The sequence below is a fragment of the Aspergillus puulaauensis genome, chromosome 4 (assembly GCF_016861865.1).
Source record: "Aspergillus puulaauensis MK2 DNA, chromosome 4, nearly complete sequence".
Taxonomy (NCBI): Eukaryota; Fungi; Ascomycota; class Eurotiomycetes; order Eurotiales; family Aspergillaceae; genus Aspergillus; species Aspergillus puulaauensis.
Genome location: NC_054860.1, coordinates 75,419 through 97,669, shown reverse-complemented (window position 1 = coordinate 97,669; position 22,251 = coordinate 75,419). Strand labels below are relative to the sequence as shown.

General features: G+C 47.3%; 8 protein-coding genes across 8 annotated transcripts; 5 read left to right on the top strand and 3 right to left on the bottom strand.

Annotated features, from left to right (window-relative positions):
• Nucleotides 1–38: 38 nt before the first annotated feature.
• APUU_40033A (uncharacterized protein) lies at nucleotides 39–1,226 on the top strand (the record flags this gene model as incomplete). Its single annotated transcript, XM_041703060.1, has 1 exon — nucleotides 39–1,226. The coding sequence occupies one exon, from the start codon at nucleotides 39–41 to the stop codon at nucleotides 1,224–1,226; it is 1,188 nt and encodes a 395-aa protein (XP_041555783.1).
• Nucleotides 1,227–3,460: 2,234 nt separating this feature from the next.
• APUU_40032A (uncharacterized protein) lies at nucleotides 3,461–4,791 on the top strand (the record flags this gene model as incomplete). Its single annotated transcript, XM_041703059.1, has 2 exons — nucleotides 3,461–3,873; nucleotides 3,930–4,791. 2 exons carry the CDS (start codon nucleotides 3,461–3,463, stop codon nucleotides 4,789–4,791), a joined length of 1,275 nt encoding a protein of 424 aa, XP_041555782.1.
• A 1,730-nt stretch (nucleotides 4,792–6,521) lies between these two features.
• APUU_40031A (uncharacterized protein) lies at nucleotides 6,522–7,945 on the top strand (the record flags this gene model as incomplete). The annotated part of the gene is made up of 2 exons (XM_041703058.1): nucleotides 6,522–6,588; nucleotides 6,642–7,945. 2 exons carry the CDS (start codon nucleotides 6,522–6,524, stop codon nucleotides 7,943–7,945), a joined length of 1,371 nt encoding a protein of 456 aa, XP_041555781.1.
• A 1,605-nt stretch (nucleotides 7,946–9,550) lies between these two features.
• Nucleotides 9,551–11,376, bottom strand: APUU_40030S (tubulin alpha chain; the record flags this gene model as incomplete). The annotated part of the gene is made up of 7 exons (XM_041703057.1): nucleotides 9,551–10,020; nucleotides 10,077–10,580; nucleotides 10,635–10,706; nucleotides 10,761–10,848; nucleotides 10,913–11,066; nucleotides 11,127–11,185; nucleotides 11,365–11,376. 7 exons carry the CDS (start codon nucleotides 11,374–11,376, stop codon nucleotides 9,551–9,553), a joined length of 1,359 nt encoding a protein of 452 aa, XP_041555780.1.
• Nucleotides 11,377–12,400: 1,024 nt separating this feature from the next.
• On the top strand, nucleotides 12,401–16,122 carry APUU_40029A (uncharacterized protein; the record flags this gene model as incomplete). The annotated part of the gene is made up of 4 exons (XM_041703056.1): nucleotides 12,401–15,031; nucleotides 15,081–15,222; nucleotides 15,300–15,531; nucleotides 15,585–16,122. 4 exons carry the CDS (start codon nucleotides 12,401–12,403, stop codon nucleotides 16,120–16,122), a joined length of 3,543 nt encoding a protein of 1,180 aa, XP_041555779.1.
• A 522-nt stretch (nucleotides 16,123–16,644) lies between these two features.
• On the bottom strand, nucleotides 16,645–17,602 carry APUU_40028S (hemolysin III family protein; the record flags this gene model as incomplete). Its single annotated transcript, XM_041703055.1, has 3 exons — nucleotides 16,645–16,803; nucleotides 16,859–17,089; nucleotides 17,153–17,602. The coding sequence occupies 3 exons, from the start codon at nucleotides 17,600–17,602 to the stop codon at nucleotides 16,645–16,647; spliced, it is 840 nt and encodes a 279-aa protein (XP_041555778.1).
• Nucleotides 17,603–18,444: 842 nt separating this feature from the next.
• On the top strand, nucleotides 18,445–20,131 carry TPS1 (trehalose-6-phosphate synthase; the record flags this gene model as incomplete). Its single annotated transcript, XM_041703054.1, has 5 exons — nucleotides 18,445–18,724; nucleotides 18,828–19,203; nucleotides 19,265–19,635; nucleotides 19,690–20,029; nucleotides 20,086–20,131. 5 exons carry the CDS (start codon nucleotides 18,445–18,447, stop codon nucleotides 20,129–20,131), a joined length of 1,413 nt encoding a protein of 470 aa, XP_041555777.1.
• A 155-nt stretch (nucleotides 20,132–20,286) lies between these two features.
• On the bottom strand, nucleotides 20,287–21,883 carry APUU_40026S (uncharacterized protein; the record flags this gene model as incomplete). Its single annotated transcript, XM_041703053.1, has 2 exons — nucleotides 20,287–21,246; nucleotides 21,308–21,883. The coding sequence occupies 2 exons, from the start codon at nucleotides 21,881–21,883 to the stop codon at nucleotides 20,287–20,289; spliced, it is 1,536 nt and encodes a 511-aa protein (XP_041555776.1).
• Between the last annotated feature and the right edge of the window lie 368 nt (nucleotides 21,884–22,251).

Sequence of the window (22,251 nt, the reverse complement as noted above, 5' to 3'; positions counted from 1 at the left end):
ATCGTCAAGCATCAGTCACTCGAGCATCGACCTGCAACATGCTATACCATCCTCTCAAGTCCCTGGTGGCCGCACTGGCGTTCGGCGTTGCCACCACGTCGGCAGCGAGCTCCCAGGCAATCAAGAGCCGTCGTCTCACCGAGTATCTGATGCCAGTCACTCAGCAGACGCACGAACCTGCTCGCGTGCCCAACACAAACTTCGTGCTACTGACCCAGATGTCAAGCAGCGAGCTTGTCAAGATCGAGCTCGATGCAGCCACCGAGGACCCCATCGCCTACCAGTCGTTCCCCATGGGCAAGAACAGCAGTTCGATGCTCCATGGTGCCTGGCCCTCCGTCAAAAACCCCGGCCTGATGTGGCTGTCCTTGCAAGGCGAGAACAAGCTGCTCCTCGTCGACCCCGGCAAGGAGCTCTCGACTCCACCGCAAATCAAACACACCATCGACATCCCCAAGCCCGGCAACGGTCCTCACTGCGTGTTTGAGATTGGCGACCGCGTCTGGGCTGGTCTCAAGGACGCCTCCCCGCAAAACGGCCAGTACTACGCCTTCTCTGTCGACCTCCACAACTCCTCCGACTGGAAGCTGTACCAGTCTCTCAGCAGCCCTGTCTTCATCAGAGAGGAGCCAACCACCGGCTTGATCTACGTCACTCAAGACTGGAGCTCGTCCATCATGCGCATCGACCTCGCCACCGACGAGATAACCCAGCTGCCAATCCCTCCCAGCGTCGGCAACACTGCTGTTGGCATGGCGTCCGTTACCGGTGCCCTAAGTGGTGTCTGGTTCACTCTCGCCGGGAATGCCACCGGCGGCACCGGGACCTTCGGCCATATCGGCGCGGATGGACAGATCAAGTTCTTCTCTCTTCGACAAAAGGTTCTCGGCGGCAATGCTGCCTTACTCCACGTCGCGGATGCGTCGACAAAGGACGAGCCGGCTCTGTGGATCCTGTCCACCTCCCTGCTCAGCACCGAGTCGCCCGATGCCCTGATCCACGTTACCTTTGACCAGTCAGGTTCCACTATCAAGGGCGAGGAGTATATCTCACTGCAAACTCAGAATGCGAAGGCTCACCGTGTGCTGGTCTTGGATTCGTCTGTTTTGGTTTCGGAGCTTAACACCTTCACCCTCGCGCAGCTCAAGTACGAAAATACCGTTGCAGGGCAGTGGCTGCCATCCAAGGTTGTCAGCGACAACAAGGTTTACGATGAGGCTGGCTAAAGTGCTAAATTTTAGTACTGGGTGTATCGATAGATTAGGCACATACATACCTACTCGTACTGGTATTAATATAATATTACCCGGACCAGCCAGGACTTCAACACTAGCCTACCTAGCCTTGCGCAAAGGCCGTGCCGCTGAAGGCCGCAGCTGACGTGAGCAGCCTTTCAAGGTACATGAGAGCCTGGCAATAAAGGTAAAGACCTTATCTAGACAAAGTAAGAAGGGAGTAGCTAAGTCACTATATTTGGTTTATGTGGATTAGTACTTCGTGAATCGCCCAATGACTATCATTGAACAATAATAAGATTTGAGAAAGTATTAACTGTATATAAGGCGTCTGTATCAGTACTGTTTAAAAAATGCCCAACTTTATATTTAGTACTTCTATAGAAGTTGCAGTTATCTAATTTCGATGTATTTTGGCCCTGTAATATCCAGGCTCATGGATATTGACATACCTCAGGCCCATTTATAGAGTAGCTGGCATAGCCCTTGCCCGTTGCTCTCGAGAAAGGTTTAAAGAAGCTTAGAGTTGCCCCTGCATAGCCCCTTAGGGGTGAATAGTCCTGTGAGCAAACTAAAAATACTACGCTGCAGCTCAAGTGCGAGGCTAGTCCTTGTGTAGAGCTTCCACAGTAAGTACAGTAGTAGTCTGTGCCAAGAGCCGAGTTCAAGGCAGGTTCAAGTTTGACGAAGGAGAGATGAGAGACCAGCATTCAAGGAACCAATAGTTTAGTTCAACGACCTTGTAGGTTTTCTCAGCTCCTCGGAACCGGGGAGTGCGCGAATAGCACAGCAGCAGCATCAGTAGAGTTCACGGTCACCATGGGTCAACCATGGCCTCCACCGCGCCATGGACCCAGGTGTCATGAAAATCCTAGCAAGTGAAGGCTTGCATTCATGGAACTTCCTTGGCCAAGAGTAGCCCTGCAATCAAACCGACCCAGTGACCTTCTATGGCATGTGCCAACATAGACAAGAGATGCTTCGGCACATTCAAATTTCACTCCATGCGCCGTGTTAGTTTGCTCCTCTCTTGTTCTGAGCCCTTTCCTGAGCCGGCGTCCAACCTATTGAGCGTCTCACGCTGAGTTATAGTGGAACTCTTGCTTTTAGGGTCATATTGAGCGGCTGGACCGGGGGTAGAAGGTGACTTATTTATACTTGTTGCCGCCCTTTTACACTCTTGGGCTCTCAAGATTCCTAAATCACAGGGTTCCAATTCTCTCCAACGCTCGTTTGCTCGCTACCGTTTCTATTTTCTTTTGCTACTCGAGAGTTACTAATATACTACTAGATTATTTATTAGTAATACTTTCTATATTTTTAGAGAAAGGTGATATGGTCAGCTTAATACTTATAATATGGTCTTCAAGCTTGATCTATCTAATATAGAGGATAGAAAGCGAATGAGCATGGGCTATATACCTGTTACCTATAGAAATATTGATAAAGGTCCTGTAGGGACCAAGTTTTATATATTTAGTAGAGAAGGAAATATCAGTTATAGAGTCATGGCCTTTCAGAACCCAACTGCCCATTTTAATGCCTACTGTGTTTGAGCATGAACAAATTGGTCCAACAAGAGAGCAGCTTTGCAGACTACAGAGAAAACATCGTCTATGTGTACTTTTGGATGTTAAGCCCTTTATACAGTCATCCATTCAACCGGACCGAGGAAGAGCTGGATTAATAGGAGGGCATTGACTACCAAGCATACATTTTAGTCATGTGCGGCCACATTGCATATTGTTCCTTGAAAGTTCTGTTTATGGAGGTGTGAATTCTATTCCGCGCGCTTCAGGTCCAGCAAGTAGGTTCTTGATATCGGTTAATCTTGGGGGGTCAAGCTGTAGCCAAAATGGGGCTTGACCAGAGGTGACGACTACCTAACCCTGATTGGCCATTATTGATGACTAAGCTGCGAGATTGAATCCAAGGTTTGACCTCCTCGCTCCTGGCTGTACATGGGCTTTCTAACTACCTAGGGGCTTTGTCTGGACCCTAAATAGGGATTCCTGATCCGTATAATCGTCTACCAGCTGAGGGCTGGAATGCGAAGCTATTGTCGGACTAGCGAGGTGCTGATTGTCGATTAGTAAGATACATAGCCTCACTAGTCATATGTGACCTGTTAATCATCTTACCCCGCAGGCGAGTTCAGAGAGCGGCAATTCAAGCTGCACTTTCCCAGTCTCTCATGTTCCACTAGCGTTCGCATATCCAGCAGCATGGCAGATCCTTTATCAATTGCTACCGGGGTGGTTGCCCTCTCTGGAGTTGCTCTCCAGGCTGGCAAATCATTGCTTCAGACGATCGAAAGTATCCGAAACTCCAAGCGCGCCGCCAGAGAACTCCGAGACGAGGTCGAGGCCCTCCTGCAGACCCTCGAGGTCCTTAAAAACGTGGTCAAGGGATATGAGACCGAGCTCTCGGCTTTGAAGCTACCTTTACAGCGATGCGCCGTCGCCTGCAAGGAACTAGGTGAATTGATTAGCCAATGTGTCAAGCACTCAGACGGGGAAAGGACAAGCTTGCGAGATTGGACTAAGCTTCAATACTTGGGTGATGACATTTCGAATTATAAGAATGTGCTCGCCAACTACAAGGCAACTATCAATATTGCCCTTGGGGGCGCGACTTTGTAAGTTATAATATTGTTGTCTAATTATACATAAGCCCTAACCTGTTTTTTATCAGCCAGTCTGTTGCTGTTACTCGCGAGATGCTCCAGAACTACAAGGACATGATACATGATACTACCTCAGATCTTGAGGACCGACTGAGCGAAATCGAACAGAAACGAGCTACTAGCTATTCCTCCGAAGAACTAGCCACAACTATTAACCATGAAGAATTACGACAAATAGAAGAAGAAAAGCAGAGTACAACAGACTGCCTTCAGATCTGTCAACAAGTCTCAGGGTATATCGAGCAGTATCAATTAAAATGCCAGGATAAAACAGAAGGACCTGCTAGCTCATCACCTCACGAGAACACAACAACTGCAAAGCCCAATTCTAGTATATCTCAGCAAATAGCTCAAGGCTATTTGAATACCTGCCTTCAGAATATGAATGCAGCATCGGCTCGGCTTCAGCAACATTTCAGTCAATTGGAGGCGAATTTGCAGAGTAACGGGAGCCGGGCAATGTCCAACCAGGTTACTGACGACCTTCAAAAAATCAAGGAAGAGAAGGAGACAATTACTCAATGTCTTAATATTTGTGCAGACGCCTCGAGTCTATCTGAGAGCTCTCGGGTCAATATTTTTGAAGACGTGGCTTCTCTGGATGACTCGCAACAAGTGCTAGTGTCGACTATTGGCGATTTATTGAACGCTAAACGGATTAATACTGGAATGAGGTCACTGCAAGTGCTTGGTCAAATGTCCGATGATACGCTACAGCATTTGTCTCTTCGCCATGATCACCAGGGTGATAACGTGGTGAATGTGAATGGGAAAGAGGGTACTGATTTTCAAAGTCGACACGGCACAGGTCGATCCCTCTGGAACGAGAAATCTGGACAGAAATCAGGCAGCCTTCGTTCGGCGCCATAAATATTCATCACTTTCATTCGGATCAGATATCAATATTTGACTGCTAGCCTCCCAGGCCTTTGAATGGAATTCAGAGTTATTTGTCTGTCCCTAGCAAGACTAGGGTCATGTTGGCCAGATTAGTCAATCACTACCTGAACCCTCAGCTATACCCCGAGAGGGATACATTGGGGATATTGTAACAAGCTGTATAGGATGGATTATTATCTAGTAATTTAGGGCCTCCGAGTTCAATTCAGGTTCATGATGAATAGCCATGTTGCAGACGCGCTCGTTGTCCACACTGATCCACATAGCGGTGATAAGAAATGAACGAAGCTAAAAGAGTAGAATATACGGACATGCAGAAACGAGATTATATGGCTCAGGAAAACAGACAGTAGCAGCGAATACATCAAACAGAAGTAAAATGCGGCAAAAGATATATTCAAGGTAGCTAGATGGGCGCGTAAGAGAGCAGTAGATAGAGAATGGCGGATCAAAGATGAAGGATAAAGCGAAGTAGGTACATAAGAATAAATCGAATGGGAGAGAAAACAAGAAAGAATGAATTCAAAATGAAATTAGGGAAGTCAAAAGGACAAGGTTATCGCAAGGAAACTCAAGTCCGGGCATTTAAGGGTTCCGGGCAGACCTCCGGGTTTGAGGTCATATCCTCCGTTGTTCAAGGGCATATTTGATATGATCCACGAGCTCCTCGTGCAGCCGCTAAGCGCAAGCGCCGACTCGTTCAAGCAGGAATTAAGACTAAAAGTTCGCCGAGTATGTCTGCTCTGAAACATCACGTCAAGGTATATATAAACAACAACGCCTAATCCTTTTCAAACCTATTTTTGATGTCCTTGTTATGTGCATCGACTCCCTTCTTATCGGATTTACTGCTTAATTCACCACTTTGAGTATTAGGACCCTCTCGGTAATTCCTAAGGCTGTAGTATTCTTGGTGTTCTTTACTGCCGTTGATTTCTGTAGATAACTCAGGATATCCTGTTAAATATTAATTTTCTGGATGTGCCCTACCTGGAGAAACCTGGAATCTAACCTTTAGATGCTTGATCTTTTCTTCCACTGTTTTTCCCCTCAGCTGAGTCACTGCTGCTTGGTTTTTCAATCCCACTTTCTTTCTCTCTTCCGAAATTACTGTAACGGCGAACGGATTGAGCAATGGAAGCTCTATGTTTCGAGAAAGGGAAACAGACTCGGAGGTATGTTACTGTTGGATATAGTTGGCGTATATTATGCATCTCTGGTAGCAATCTGTCCTGGATGTCGCGATATAAGAGAGCGTTTGATGATGTTTCAAATTCAAAACTTGCTCCTATAGTATCAGGTACTCCTTATAAAGGTCCATCTGTGGCAAATGGCATCCTATCCTATGGAGCTAAGAGACGACTGCTAACAGAATACGGTAATATAAGGTTAATGTTGACGTAGTTCTTAAATAACAAAGTAGATAAAAAAAAAGAACTTCCCATAATAACTTATCTTTGAGGCAAGAATCCCAGTCGCAGTCTACTGGCTAAGGCCACGTTATCCATGGACCAGGCCCTTGGCCAGGTGGGTAGCGTCGTGATTGGGTCATAATAAGGCAATACGTCGTGATGACGGTTGTGCCTCTGCTTGCCGAGGGTGACCTCACTCTCCTCTTTTCTCATTCTCATGATTACAAATAATTATTCTTTCTTTCTCTCCATCTGCCTTACCTCTTATACATATCATCACTTATCAGCATGGATACTCCGCCTGAACCACTTCCCGCTTGCGGGCTATTGGGACGTGGGATCACTCTCTTTCCGGGTATCACTGATCTTCCATTAATTATTGACACAGACGAGCTTATTATACATCAGGTTCTAATTTATTCGACTATCGAGAAATTTTGGGGGCGGCTGGAAAAAGCCAGCTTCTAAAATTCAACTTCAACAATGAAGCGGCTAGAGTTCCAGTAACAAATAAGCAATTTCTAGTTCCCGAAGGTGTCTTCATAATCCCTGGGGGAACAGACATTATTGCTGAGGATTTATTTTGCACGACTGGAGACGCCTTAGCAAATGATCTGGCAACAAATCCATCATTAGGTCTTCGGTATTTGGGCATCTCGGAGGAAGGGGACGGTAAATTTGGTCACAGGGTATCTTTCAATGCTAAATATCTATTTGGCCTCTGGAGCATCGGTAATATCGGTTATACTGCCCAGTATGACGTGCAAAACCTGGAAAGAGCCATCAACGCAGACCTCATCCGGACCGCACAGGAACTTCCGTACTGGGACGAGAATGATGCTTCAGCACGAGATGCATATGCAGGGTTTTTTGCAACATGGGGCACACATGTTATCACGGGCTGTTGTTCTGGGGCCCGGTACCACCTCCAGATCACAAGGCCTGACGCATCTGACGAATCGAAAAAGAACTTCCGCGAACATATCCAAACAGAGTATAGCTCGGTTATGGGTGTCAAAGGGGGGGCAGAAGACACAGCCCAATATAGAGAATACTTAGGCCGACATGAGAGTAAATGCTCTGTCATAGGGGGAAACCCACAGCTAAAGAGAAACTTGTCAAGCGATCCTACTAGCTCCCGTCTTTTCAATGAATGGATAGGAAGTATAGGTGCAAGTGGAACGCAAGACATTGTCAATGTGTTGGTTGACAGCATTTACAATTTACTCCTCAGGAGCCCCAGCCCGGAACACAAGGAAATTGGGGACAAGATTCAGAGAGCGTCGCTTTTCAATTCAAAGTTCATCACCGCCACAGGAGTCTTCAAGGTCAAGGGAATTGGCGGTGCAACAGGCCGTGTTAGCTCCTGTGAGCTTCGGGGTACTCCTGGTATCAGCTTACAAGGGATCCCTCGCCCGGGAACTACAGTGTCCGTCATTTCAGAAACCAAGTTTGAAGCACAGCAATTATCTGGAGACGAGATTGAGTGTGATGTTATTATGAGTGCACCTCCCCTGACACCAGTTGAGGTGGTCCTTGTATCATCCAAGGATGAGTTATCTCAAGACAATCCGTTTGTGTTTGACCTAATATTACAGATCTATCCGAAAGGTCTATCAGGAGCAATAACTGTGGGTTTGGGTGGTAAGGGTTATGAAGGAAGTGTTACCCTTCCAAGTTTGACCGCAATAGGCGATTACATTGCGGAATAAGTAATACTATGGCTGCTTCCTTTTCAAATGCCATATACAATCTTTAACTTTTATCATGACCTATTCTTAGTAGATGCTAAACGAGACTTTGCCTTTTTTTTTTTTTTTTCTTCCTTGGGCTTCAGCATACAGGTGCACTGCTGAGACTAATCATAGTGGCATATCGGAGGTGCCTAGGTATAGAATCTTGTCTTGTTCCATCAATATCTGAAGATTGTCCATGACCTCTTTCGATTGACGTAGTTCGATCCCACCAGTGGACATACAAGATGTCGATCGGCTCGGCATGCAACTTCTGTCACGAATTATGGAGACTCAAATGTGAGACTTGATCTGTGATTACCGCAATGGTTTAAGGCCTTGCCTTTCTACAATTTCTAGGAGCTAAAGCTGATTGTGAGATTGGTTTATAATAACTAGTTGATTGTCACTCTTGCGTTGGGCCATCTGTTCTCGGGTCCAGGTCCCCGGTTGCTTATCCTGGCGGTTATATGATATTATCAATCAATAAAGCTTCATACGACCTCATAGTAAGGCGTCAAGGAGATTGACTGGTTCTAAGGAAGAGTACGGATGTTGGCGGATGGCGTCAGGGTTAGGAGTGATTTAAAAAAGAAAATAATATCGAAGTCCTGATAGGCACTACTTGAAGATCCTGTTATTCGACAAGCTTGCGCTTCCTTGGTGAGGCCACTCCTAGAAAGTGAGACGGCGGCGCCTACCAAGGAATCTCCAAGGCCTAATATGACGTCACAGGCACAGAGCCTTTGCACGGCTACCAGACTAGGGACGGCCCGGAGAACCATTCCAGGATCAACCATTGGACGGTTCCAAGGGTTGGAGCGTTCGAACCAATTGAAGCGGATTTGGGCGTTGAAACCGTGATGGATGCTAGTTCCAGCCAGTGAATAAGACTGTTACACAAGTTCAGCTACAATATATTCTTAGGGGTTGGTTCGTCAAGGCCTCAGCAGATGAGAGTCTAGGCGAAAGTCATATTACATCTTAAATCAACACTGATACCAGCGAGGATATAATCACTGATATTCTAGAGATCCTTTAGATTAGTAAAAAGTCTCAGCTAGCGCGTAATATTACAAGGAGTAATATATTATCCAGGCAGTTCTAGCTATTCTCAGCACAAATCCTGCAACCATGCGTATCTTTAACCCTTGATGGAGTCAAAAGATACATAAGATTCAGGATAAAAATATCAACTTAAAAACCCCTCCTGTTACTATAAGTTCCCTATTCCAATCTGCCCCTACTCAGCAGTCCGTCCTTGTTCTTACGCTCTAAAGTATACAAAATCCCTTAGTCTTTCACTTGTGTGTGGACGCATATTTTATTATTCAGAAACATTCTGTGTTTGTCTGGCAGGCGGGATCACTCAATTCCCAGGCCACATTTCAGCCAAAAAAAAAAGCCCCATAACTCATGTTACTTTTTGCACGGTTTTCTGTGCTGCATCCGTGGTTTCACAAGCGGCAAAACCCCGCTGCGGTCACCAATTCAGACAAATACCCGACACCAGTCTACCACTGCCACATCTTCGCCAGATTACATAGTTGTAGACTTTGGTAAGCCGTTAGAGACAAAAAGAACTCAAAACTCCAGTTCCGAGTAACCGTCCGAGCCGACAGTATCGCCGGCGATCTCCTCGTAGTCTTTCTCCAGAGCAGCCAGGTTCTCGCGAGCCTCGGAGAACTCGCCCTCCTCCATACCCTCACCCACGTACCAATGAACGAAAGCACGCTTGGAATACATGAGGTCGAATTTATGGCCAAGGCGACTCCACGCCTCGGAGACAGCGGTCGAGTTGGACAGCATAGTAACCGAACGGTCGACAGAGGCAAGCTCGCTGCCGGGTGCACTTATAGGTTTCTGGTTATTAATACCGAGTTTAAAACCGGTTGGACACCACTCCACCAGGTTAAAAGAGGCCTTGGCCTTGATATGGGCAACAGTCTGCGTGCAATCATGAGGTACCACGTCACCCTGGTATAAAAGAGCCACAGCCATATACTTGCCATTGCGAGGATCGCAGACGACCATCTGATTTTGAGGTTCGAAACCTGCGCGACAGTTAGAATGAAGGGGCAGTTGAGGGGAAAGACACGAAGGTATATACACTGCAAAGTGAGGTCCTTGATATTGAAGCTCTCATGAGCACTGCAGCTGCTGGAGATGACCGGAGCATACGAGACAAGGGGGTAGTGAATACGTGGGAACGGGACGAGATTAGTCTGGAATTCGTTCAAGTCAACGTTCAGGGCGCCATTGAAACGCAAGCTAGTGGTCAGAGAGCTAACAACCCGGGCGATGAGACGGTTGAGGTTATCATAACCAGGGCGGGGGACGTCAAGCTTGCGCTTACAGATATCGTAGACGGCCTCATTGTCAATGAGGAAAGTGCAGTCGGAGTTCTCAGTAGTACTTTGAGTAGACAGGACAGCGTTATAGGGTTCCACCACCGCAGTCGACACACGAGGAGATGGGTAGATCGCGAACTCCAGCTTCGACTTCTTGCCATACTCTGCGAAAAGATGCTCAAGCAAGAGTGAGCCGAAGCCAGAGCCGGTCCCTCCGCCGAGGGAGTGGAATATCAAGAAGCCCTGAAGAGAAGAGCAGTTATCTTTAGAAAATTAGCTTACAAACCAGGGCTCAAGGGAGGGTCCCTTTTACACACCGGCGACACGACGGATGCGGTCAATAACGCTCTCAACAAGCGCCTTGCCGACAGTATAGTGACCACGGGCATCTGCAACGCATTAGCTTGACTTATCACGCGTTGTCAAACATCCAGGGGTCAGACAGTTATTGGCGGCATCCTCCTGCCCGCTTATCAGCTGATCGGGATGGAACAGATGGCGGTAGGCACCAGTGCGTATCTCGTCGATGGTCTATATCACCAGAAACCTGTCAGCCCGGATTCCATTTCTGATTTCTATCCGCCCGTTTACACACCGAAGGGTCAAGGTCGGCAAAGATGGAGCGAGGGACGTATTTGCCGTTGCCGGTCTCGGTGAAAACTGTTTCGTAAGAGCCGTTCTGGTGAGTGTCGGTGTCTATATCGGGATCGATATGGCCATCGGCCTTGAGGCCGTGTTCGAGTAGATAGCTATATAGTAATCGACCGGTTAACCATTGCCCAAAGGATCACAAAGGAGTAAAGGCTTACAGCTCCCAGGCCGCATTCCCCAACTGTGTGCCAGCCTGGCCGATGTGAAGATGACAGATCTAATGATGCAACACGTTAATGTCCATTGTTTGACAGTATGGCTTGGTCTTCAATACTATTCAGCGTCACACCGCGAGACCGGATTGCATTGTTTTGCGGCTCAGGAATGGGAAACGGAATGAATGATGGGAAAAGCCCCAGTATAGCCAACATTGAACAGAATCAGGACAGCACGTACTTCGCCGCGCATGGTGAATAGACCAAAGATCGCAAGATATGACACTGGTAGACAGATGTGACTCGGGAAGAAAGGAAGTTGGAATAGAAGTTGACGTTGGAAATCCACATCCACAACTGGTGAACGGGCACAATCAGGCGGTCTGGTCTGCGCCACCAATTTTTCTGTGCTACGAAATTGAACCTAGTCCCAGCAGCCAAATTGCACTTATCAATATTAAATTCAAATATTACGACGACCAGGGCATCTAACTCCTGTATCTCCCCGAATGCTGCGTTCAGAATACGTTGTTGGTTCGCGTCTTGGCGTGGTTGAAGGAAGATCTTGGTCACTGAGACCTCTACGGGGGACTTGAGACCCGGTGCCTAGTACAGTATCTATATTACTATAATAGAAGTATAGTATATAATTGAAATATATCCTATATTAGCTTAGTACAATACTGGTTAGCTTAGAAATCGTGTTACTGTAATATTTTACCCATCTTATAACCGGGGTTTTACTATTATAATTACTTTCTAGTTACTAGGGTATATATTCGTAGTAACCGCCTCAGCCGTTGTTAAAATATATTTCTCCTTAAACAACTGGCTCCTCACCAAACAATAAACAGATTATTTAATAATCGGATTATCTAGTCCTTGTACACAACATTATTCATGGTTAGACAGTTCTGAGAATTTCAACCAGCGCTGAGCTGTATGCCACCTAGGTTGCCAGTCACTCACGTAAGGATGTCACGTGACGGGATAGACAACGTCATGGAATGTGCCAGGGTTGTGTAAACACGATGCGGTTAATAATGGGTAGCGGCTCTTTTATTTCTTATTACATTTTAACGCCATGTCATAAATCCCCCACTGATTGGAAAACGCCGACCGTTGCATAATAACAACACCAAATCAAGTGAAGCCCTTACTCGCTTCTTGAATTAGGCTTGTGCATCGACTCTTCCGTTGAACACTTGCCCCTACCAAGAGCAATATTGGCAGCGCCGTATAACTTAACCGCGCAAACCCTTCTTCCCAAATATTCCATGACCGGGCCTCATTCCCCCTTGCTGGCCAGCCCCCCTACGCCGCCTCTCGGGGGGTCAGGACAGCCAGGGCACGGCACTCAGTCGGCAAGTAAGTATGACGACACCGATGTGCGCGCGTCGTCTCGCAGACTCAACAGCAGGGACAATGCCGTTGATGAGGGAGACTCTCTCAGACCAGAGCCCAGCGGAGAACCCGGTTCGGACGCAGAAAATAACAAGTTCGCCTTCTCGCCCGGCCAGCTGGATGAACTCTTGAACCCCAAGAACTTGGACGCTTTCGGCACTTTTGGAGGATTGCGCGGGCTGGAAAAGGGTCTACGAACCGACGTTCAGAGCGGCTTGAGCATGGACGAAACCGTGTTGCATGGTAGGGTGAGTTTCAGCGAGGCGGTTTCACCACCCAGGCCTAACTCAGCGTCTCTCGCGCCATCGCGTGATACCATGTTGGATGCACCGGCAGGCAGGCAGCCAGAGGACCGATTTGTGGATCGGCAGCGCGTGTTTGGAACCAACAAGCTTCCCGAGAAGAAGCTCAAATCTATCTGGGTGCTGGTGTGGATTGCGTACAATGATAAGGTGCTAATCCTACTGTCCATTGCCGCGGTTGTTTCTCTCGCCGTGGGTATTCCCCAGTCTGTGCAAGGAACAGGCGTAGAATGGGTAGAGGGAGCCGCGATCCTTGCTGCCATCTTTGTTGTGGTGACCGTCGGCGCGGCAAATGACTGGCAGAAAGAACGGCAATTCGCTAAGCTTAACAAGAAGAAAGAAGATCGATATGTCAGGGTTATCAGATCAGGCAAGACAGCGGAGGTTCTGACCTATGATATTATTGTCGGGGACGTGATGTGTCTGGAACCTGGTGATATGATCCCGGCAGATGGAATCCTGATTGACGGACAAGGCGTCAAGTGTGACGAGTCTTCAGTAACAGGGGAGTCAGACCTCCTTCGCAAAACCCCGGGCGGGACAGTCTACGACGCAGTTACACAGAAAAAGGACCTGAAGAAGATGGATCCCTTTATCATATCAGGGTCCAACGTTGAAGAGGGTACGGGGACTTTCCTGGTCACTGCTACTGGTGTCCACACAACGTACGGCCGAACAGTGATGTCTCTCCAGGACGAGGGCGAGATCACCCCGCTGCAAGTCAAGCTAAACATGCTGGCGGACTATATTGCCAAGGTCGGCCTTATCTGCGCCCTGATACTGTTCGTGGTGCTCTTCACCAAGTTTTTGGTCCGCCTCAAGGAGATACAGGGTGGTGCAGAGGGAAAAGGTCAGGCCTTTCTGCGCATTTTCATCGTGGCCGTAACCATTGTCGTTGTAGCAGTGCCCGAGGGGCTGCCATTGGCGGTTACCCTCGCTCTCGCCTTTGCAACAACAAGAATGATCAAGGACAACAACCTCGTGCGCTTACTCCGGGCATGTGAGACCATGGGAAATGCCACGACCATCTGCTCCGACAAGACTGGCACACTCACAGAGAACAAGATGAGCGTCGTGGCTGCGACTCTAGACACCAAGTCACAATTTGGAGGCCAACCGTCTTCAAACCGTGCAGGCAGTGCACCAGGCTCAGGGACTATTTCAGCCTCGGAGTTTATATCGACGCTTTCACTATCAATCAAGGAGCACTTGATCCAATCAATCGCGCTCAATTCAACTGCGTTCGAGAGTGACCGAGACGGAGGGACGACGTTTATTGGATCTAAGACTGAGACGGCGTTGCTGTCATTCGCGCGAGAGCAACTCGGACTTGGGCCAGTGGGCGAGGAGAGAGCAAACGCGGAGATCGTGCAGATATTCCCGTTCGACTCGAGCCGCAAATGCATGGCAGTGGTCGTTCACATGCAGAATGGAAACTATCGGATGCTTGTTAAAGGTGCTGCTGAGATCTTACTCCGCCAGTCGGCGCAGATAGTGCAGGATGCAACCAAGGATTTGGCAGAGACGCCGCTCTCCGAGACAACAAGGACCACGCTAGACACCATTATCACTGACTACGCGTCTCGCTCTCTGAGATGCATTGCTCTCGTGCACCGGGATTTCCAAGAATGGCCGCCTCATGGGACACCGACGGACGAATATGGAATGGCAGACTTTGAGCCAATCTTCAAGGACATGACGATGCTAGGCATCTTCGGCATCCAGGACCCCGTCCGCGAAGGAGTCCCTGACGCAGTCCGCCAGTGTCAGCGTGCCGGGGTTTTTGTCAGGATGGTGACTGGTGACAACATTACCACGGCCAAATCCATCGCCCAGCAATGTGGCATCTACACGGCTGGCGGTATTGCTATAGAAGGGCCTGAATTCCGCCAGTTGAGCCATGATCGGATGAACGAGGCCATTCCCAGATTACAGGTCATCGCGCGGTCAAGTCCAGACGACAAGAAGATTTTGGTCAGCCAGCTCAAGACACTTGGCGAGACCGTCGCGGTGACTGGGGATGGGACAAATGATGCGCAAGCACTCAAGACTGCGGATGTTGGCTTCGCGATGGGCGTTACAGGCACGGAAGTTGCCAAGGAGGCGTCAGATATCATCATAATGGACGACAATTTTACATCAATTGTCAAGGCCATAGCCTGGGGACGGACGGTTAACGACGCGGTCAAGAAGTTCCTTCAAGTAAGATCGCCATAGCCTGCTTTGGTAACAAAACTGATTATTTATTCAGTTCCAATTGACCGTCAACGTCACTGCGGTTGTTCTCACCTTTGTTTCCGCTGTTGCCAGTGATGACGAGGATTCTGTCCTCAGCGCAGTGCAGCTGTTGTGGGTCAACCTCATCATGGACACTTTCGCCGCTCTTGCACTTGGTACCCCCCCCTTTTCCGGTTTTTTTTTTTTTTTTTAATATATTTTCTTTTAACGATTCTCCTAACATTGACTATAGCGACGGATCCTCCTTCGCCTTATGTCCTCGAGCGCACACCCGAGCCCAAATCCGCGCCGCTAATCACCCTGACAATGTGGAAGATGATCGTTGGGCAGGCCATCTATCAACTGGCAGTGACGCTTGTCCTGAACTTTGCTGGCCAATATATCTTCCCGAAGTGGGGTAGCGGATATATGCAGACAGTGGTGTTCAATACGTTTGTCTTCATGCAGATATTCAACCAGTACAAGCAAGTATTAATGTTCCCTCTTGGTAGGATCTCTTACTGACTGGTCTCTGCAGCTGCCGTCGGGTTGACAACCGTCTAAATATTATGGAGGGCATTCTAAAGAACACATGGTTCATCGCCATTCAGGTCATCATCGTCGGCGGCCAGATCGTGATCGTCTTCCTCGGCGGGCAAGTCTTTTCCGTGCGGCGTCTTGACCAGCCCTCACAGTGGGCAGTGAGCCTGTTGTTTGGAGCTCTTACAGTACCGGTGGGGATGATGATACGTCTGATCCCGGATAAAGCCATCTCTAAGCTTATTTCGTATGTCTGGCCCGGCGCAAAGGGTCCTGAGCCGGGTATCTCTGGGGAAGGCCGCCAGTACGGGTGGGACTTTGCACTAGAGGGAGTCCGCGACCAGCTGGCGTTTATGAACAAGGTCCGAGGAGGGCGACTGAGGCATATAATACACAAGCACCCCCAAGTTTTCCGCAAATCTCGTGGCAGCTCACGTCCCCCAGATTCGTCTTCGCTGCCCAATGCGGTTGGAGACTCGGCACCTGCGACTGAGAGCACGCCTTTAATTCGTGACAGTGGGACGAGCCAGACCTAGTCGGGGGTATAAACTGAAGACTACTAGCATCTATCTTTCGCTATAAACACGGCAAAAAGTCCAAGTTGCGGAGCGTCAGGGCTCTGGCGAAGACGTGTGGTGTTGATATCTGCCTCTGTACCCATGTCAGCCAATAGACATGAAATGCTACACTAATTGTTTTTGTTGATTCATTGCCGAACTTCGCAAAATTTCCCAGGTATTGGAAGCTGTCGAGGACAGGCTCTGTTGGATGGAAACATATAGACACCAATACTGGATTATCTTTCGTTTCTAGTTTCAGGGACTGGCGGCCTGACGCTCAAATGGTGAGCGTGAGCAGGTTCTTTTATAAGTGCGTTACTTTCCAGCAACCATTCAAACACCCCCCTGATAGATATACACGTAGGTTGCATGGCTTTGTTAATAGTTTGTTAATATTTTGATAATATTTGATTATAGTTAATACTATACTCTGACTAAATAATACCGCTTTGGTAATGGACATCACACGTTAAAGTGAGCTAATGGATGTACCTCTTGTCACCAACATATGGCCATAAAACTATGGTTGTAATTAAAGGCATTGGTTAACCCATGAAGGTGAGATATTATAGCCATTACCACCATAAAATGAAAAATTTGGTGAGAGCTTATCCAGATATCGAACACGCCGGGATATATACGCTCCGGTACTTGGGTCTGAGAACTCGGACATTAGATACTGGATCGCAAGACAGGAATGGTTTTGACTCACAGCGTATATGCAGGCCCCTCCAATATAGAGCGAACCCTGAAGAATGACCCAGAAAAGACCAATCTGCTTGTTCATTTGCTTAATGCCAAACTTCATAACTCCATGAACGACAGGGAACAGTGCCGACAGTCCAAGGGCGATGAACATCCTCGCCCGAAAGCGCCGCCACGTAGGGTGCCGAAATTGGGGAGTTGCTGAAATCGCGGCGCAAAGGAGGCCGAGGGAAGTTATCTTACAAATACGTATAAGCTCTCTCGCTCAGTAGTGGAAACATATGGTAAACTCAGGACATACCATGGTTAAGTAGACTGTTTGTAACATAGGATGGCAGTAGAACCCATAGAAGATACTCGGAACAAAGCTCCCAACGATCAGAAATACAATGCCAATGTAATCCATTTGGTTTGCGATGCGTGCTATATTCGGGGAATGATTCTGTACGGTGTGAAAGACTGCTGACATGGCTAGGCACATCACAGCCCCCAAGGCAAAACAGCCCAAAACTATGGTATCTGCTATTGATACACTCGTGTGCTTGGCCATGAGTGATGTGTGGAGCGGGATGCTGAAAATTGATATCAGAACCGCAGGGATGAGGTGGGAGTAGATATTGACAGATTCATTGTGGACATGAGCAAGGCTCGCGAACGATTTGCGAAAAGAATTGGAAACAGCCCGATAACCTGAAAGGATATATTGATTATCACGTTGCCAAGGAGGTATTTGATCCCAGTATAACAGCATTATCTAACAGAGTTATAGTGAGCTGAGTGCTGTAACTTTTAGCAAGAAGTTCAAAGGCCGACCACACAAAGGGCGAAACAACTCCTTGTTCCCTCCCCAGTCAACTGCCCATCCCGCCACTGACGTCATGTAGATAATTCGGGATTGTTATATTTGCATCATCCACTGCTAAAGGGTGAGAGAATCACCTTGTTTCTCTCTCTTTTTTTAATTATGAGGTTACTATTCCAAAAAGGTGCTGCGTCAAAATGATATCATGAACGACCAACACCAACCCTTCTGCTAATGGACCGTGCCTAGTCACTGGAGAAAGTGAGCCTGGAGCCCGTGGACAATTCCTTGGTCTGCACCGTCCTCCTATCGATCAAGGGGTTAATATCTGCTCCTGCCTGTTGACTCATGAATAGTAATCTGAAATACGGTGGGTTTTGTACTTAAATCCTGTGACTCGACCAGTGGAATCCCCATCCAGCCGTTCCTTGGCACTCAGGTGTTGTCTCGTAAAGGAAATGAGTCTGATCAGAGTATGCCGGCCTAGGCAGATTCGAACTTCAAACCCTGGCAGTAGATATACCTCTTAATATCCTTGGGGGTACTACCAAGCGCATGGACCGGCAGTGAGGCGACCAAAAATAACCAGGGTTTCTGTTCTATAAACCCGCCCTTGTAACTGGTTTATTGCCATGATGTCAGAACGGCGTATTTTAGGAGGAGGGAAAGTACTTCGTTTATTAAAGCGTTAGTTGGATAAGTATCCTCCGAGAATTTCGCGTATGTTAACTCGTTCCTTTAATTCATATGCTTACTGAGTAGAATAGCTTTTATCAAGAAGTTACTGCGCAATGGCCCCGCCTCCCAGTCTCATTATTGTTTCAAACCGTTTGCCAATCACGATCAAGAAGCTGAACCCCGAAGGCTATGAGTGCTCTCAATCAACTGGTGGCCTAGCCGGCGCTCTCGGCGGCCTAGCGAAATCGATGCCTTTCCGTTGGTTTGGATGGCCAGGGCTTGAAATACCTCAGGATGACGAGGAGATTGTAAGGCAGAAGGCAGCTAATTATGATGTGCTACCTGTTTTCCTAAATAATCATCTGGCTCAGAAGTACTACAATGGATTTTCAAGTCAGTTTCCATGTCCCTATACAGCTCACTTGCAAGTTGATACACTGTCGAATGCTGTGCCACACGAACTACGAGAGTATTAACGCTGACAACCCGTTCATAGATTCCATTTTGTGGCCGCTGTTTCATTACCAGCTGCATGAAATGGTCCGCATGGACAAGGATGACTGGGATGCTTATGTTGAAGTTAACCTCCTCTTTGCTAAAGTTATCACTTCGCAGCTGAATGACGGGGATGTTATCTGGGTTCATGACTATCACTTAATGCTTCTTCCGCAATTCCTCCGTGAAAGCACCCGACAGTCCGGTATTAGCATCAAGATGGGGTTTTTTCTACATACCCCTTTTCCCAGTTCTGAGGTCCTTAGGATCTTACCGATGAAGAAAAAGATCCTCACAGCCTTGTTGCACTGCGATCTTGTTGGATTTCACACTGAGAGCTATGCAAGGCATTTTCTGGATAGTTGCTCTCAAATTCTGTGGGTTAATTTGGTGTTTGTCAATGCAAGCTTCCCTTCTGATGCTTGGCTATTTATTTAGCAAACTCCCTACAAGCTCGAGTCATGTGCCGTTTCACGATTCAAATGTGACCGTCGGTGTATTTCCCATCGGTATTGAGCCTGAGCGTTTTGCAGAAACAATTGAGAAAAGCGATGTTCAAGAACGAATCGGAGCCCTCTCGCGAAGATATCAAGGCGCAAAATTGATAGTCAGTGTCGACCGTTTAGACTATATCAAAGGCGTGCCCCAAAAGCTGAAAGCATTGGAAACCTTCTTGACTCAGTATCCTGAATGGGTTGGAAAGGTAGTTTTGATGCAAGTCGCCGTGCCAACGAGAGAAGATGTGGAAGAGTATCAAGGTCTCAAGACGGAAGTCAATGAACTAGTAGGGAGGCTGAATGGGAAACACGGTTAGTTTGTTCCTGCAGACCGCGGGAGTTTGAGGTAGGCTTACCTGTCGCAAGGATCGATTGAATTCTCGCCAGTCAGCTTTTTAAACAGGTCACTTGAATTCGAGGAAATTGTCGCGCTTTATGCGGCCTCAGATGTTTGCTTAGTCTCTTCTACTCGAGATGGGATGAATCTAGTGTGTCTGGAGTATATTGCATGTCAGCGTCTGAAACATGGAAGTTTAGTGCTGTCTGAATTTGCAGGCGCTGCAGAGGTTTTGAACGAGGGAATCATCTTTAATCCATGGGATGTGGAGGAATCCGTTAATGCTATTTATGAAGCACTTACTATGGGAGAGGAAGAAAGATCCAGAATCTTTAAAAGCCAAGAAGAGTTTGTGTTGAGAAATACAAGGTGAGTTACGTATTCTCAATGCTTTGACATGAGCTACATACTAATCCATAAATCAGCGCGGCTTGGGGCAAAGAGTTCACTGACTGCCTTATGAAGGCCTGAAATATCCGAATTATCCCTGGCACAGTCCATGTATTATGTCTATACTACAATACGAGAGATTGTTATCGTCTATCAGTTTTGCAGACTCCTCCAGATCAAAGACGACGATGGAGTTATTCTGTAGAATGAGCTGAAATGTCACCAAAAGGATAAGTTCAACCTGCACCTGAATATACAGAGATCGCCCGAATGACTGGCCACCTAGTATCCTTAAAAGAAAATATCTGAGCATGATCCAACTGTTCATACCACAGCAGTTCAAGCCCGTATCCAATCCAGGACTTGTTTTTCCATCCACGTGTTGATGGTCGATCAGATAATGAACCCACCAAGTACTGTGCCACTGTTTCAGTGGCTACAATCGCATCCTTGCCACTTAAAGCTACTGTGACGTTTCTACCCTCTTGGTTCTTTTCGCCTTTTATCCGGAGATTCTCCCTCCAGATTATGTTGTCAATCCAGGAAAATCTCCGTGACAATGTATGGGCAACTCCTATATCTTTACTCCCAAAGTACCATAGCAGGTATTCATTGGCTCGTGCTGGCTGGCGGACTGTGAAGTTGTATGTCACGTCAGGAAGGTGGAGGAGAAATGCGACTGGGTCGATGAAGACCATAGGTCCGATGAGCGTATCAAACAGATCAGACTTGAGAAGGTGTGCAGCAATTATGGAACCATAAGAATGGGATACAAGCACGAATCTGCTCCACCTATGATACTGCACAATCTGCAAAATCTCACGGATCATCACATGCCTTTCTAAAGCGGGATGGGTTATCCGAGAGCTTATTGGCATGATCTCAAGTGCAATGATACCGACCTCACCATCATTATTTGCTCCCGTCTCTAGCTCGCTGTTGAGCTCTTGAAGGAAGTTCATGTAAGGGTACAGGCCAACTCCAATACCATGTATGAATAGTACAGGTAGCCGTTTTGTGGATGTATGCTGTCGATGCCAGTACGTGAGATGCTGCGCTGGTGATTGGTATGCCGTGAATAGCGTGAGGGGGCGAATTGGAAAGATGTTAAAGAATCGCGAGAGGGAGCTGCGATGGAAGTGGAATCCATTGTATAGCATCTTGCAGTATGTTACCGTGTCAACAACAAAGACACACTAAATAAATTGATATATCAGTCTGGTAGGGTTCCATCACACAGCAATAGAATCAACTGACAGTGTACCATAGCAGACTGCGATGCGAGCCGGTTGTTTCATGTAGAAGCTGTCCAAGACCTTTCAAATCTATCCTTCCTGGTGCCAATTTTTGTCCAATCAGCTTCTCAATTTCTGTTGTATAGGCCTCGACTTCCACCTCGTCATGTTGGTCCCACTTATGCTTATAGTCAGGTCTGAAGAATGCCCATCTGACAAAGTCTTTAACATTATCACGTTTGATGTATTCGGCTTCTGATACTAAAAGCCATCGGCTGAGATATTTCTCTAGGTTTGGCACGCTCGCGATGCAACGTCTGAACAGTTTCTCCCTGCCCTCCGCGGACAAAGGTCTGTGGCAAATAGTAGAGTGATGGAGATTGTATTTGAGTGGTATGATGAAAGTGATTAAAAAGATTGCCTCTGTAGTGAGCCATATTTGAATCGGGTAAGGGAGGTGTTCAAGATAATTTGGCAGATGAACGAATTGAACAAGGAGTAACTGAGTGCTGTATAAAATACTGATTGGTGCAATGTTATGAAGAAATAGGATACAAATCCGGATAAAGAGGTACTCAGTGGTAGATTCTCCAATCATTGTGATGTTGAAGAACGTGCCCGCCCGTATAATATGCGTGGATGGATAATTGGCAGCATAGAAAAGCTTGTTATCAGGTACAGGAAGGCATTGCCGCCCCAACAAATATCTTTTGGTCCTTAAGAGCGCTCTTTTGCTGAATCTATCAAACAAGGCTGCGCCCATAATCTCAGGCATGTGACAACATACGTCACCATGATGTATTCTCTACTGTAATCAAATCGAAAGTCCCCAACTGTAACCTACTATATTCTATGAATCATGCAACTGATATAGATCCTAATAGTACTGGGGAATTTCCCAGTATGAAATATACTCATAGTTCAATAATGAACTTCCTAGGAAGCGGTGTTGTTGTTGGGCGAAGT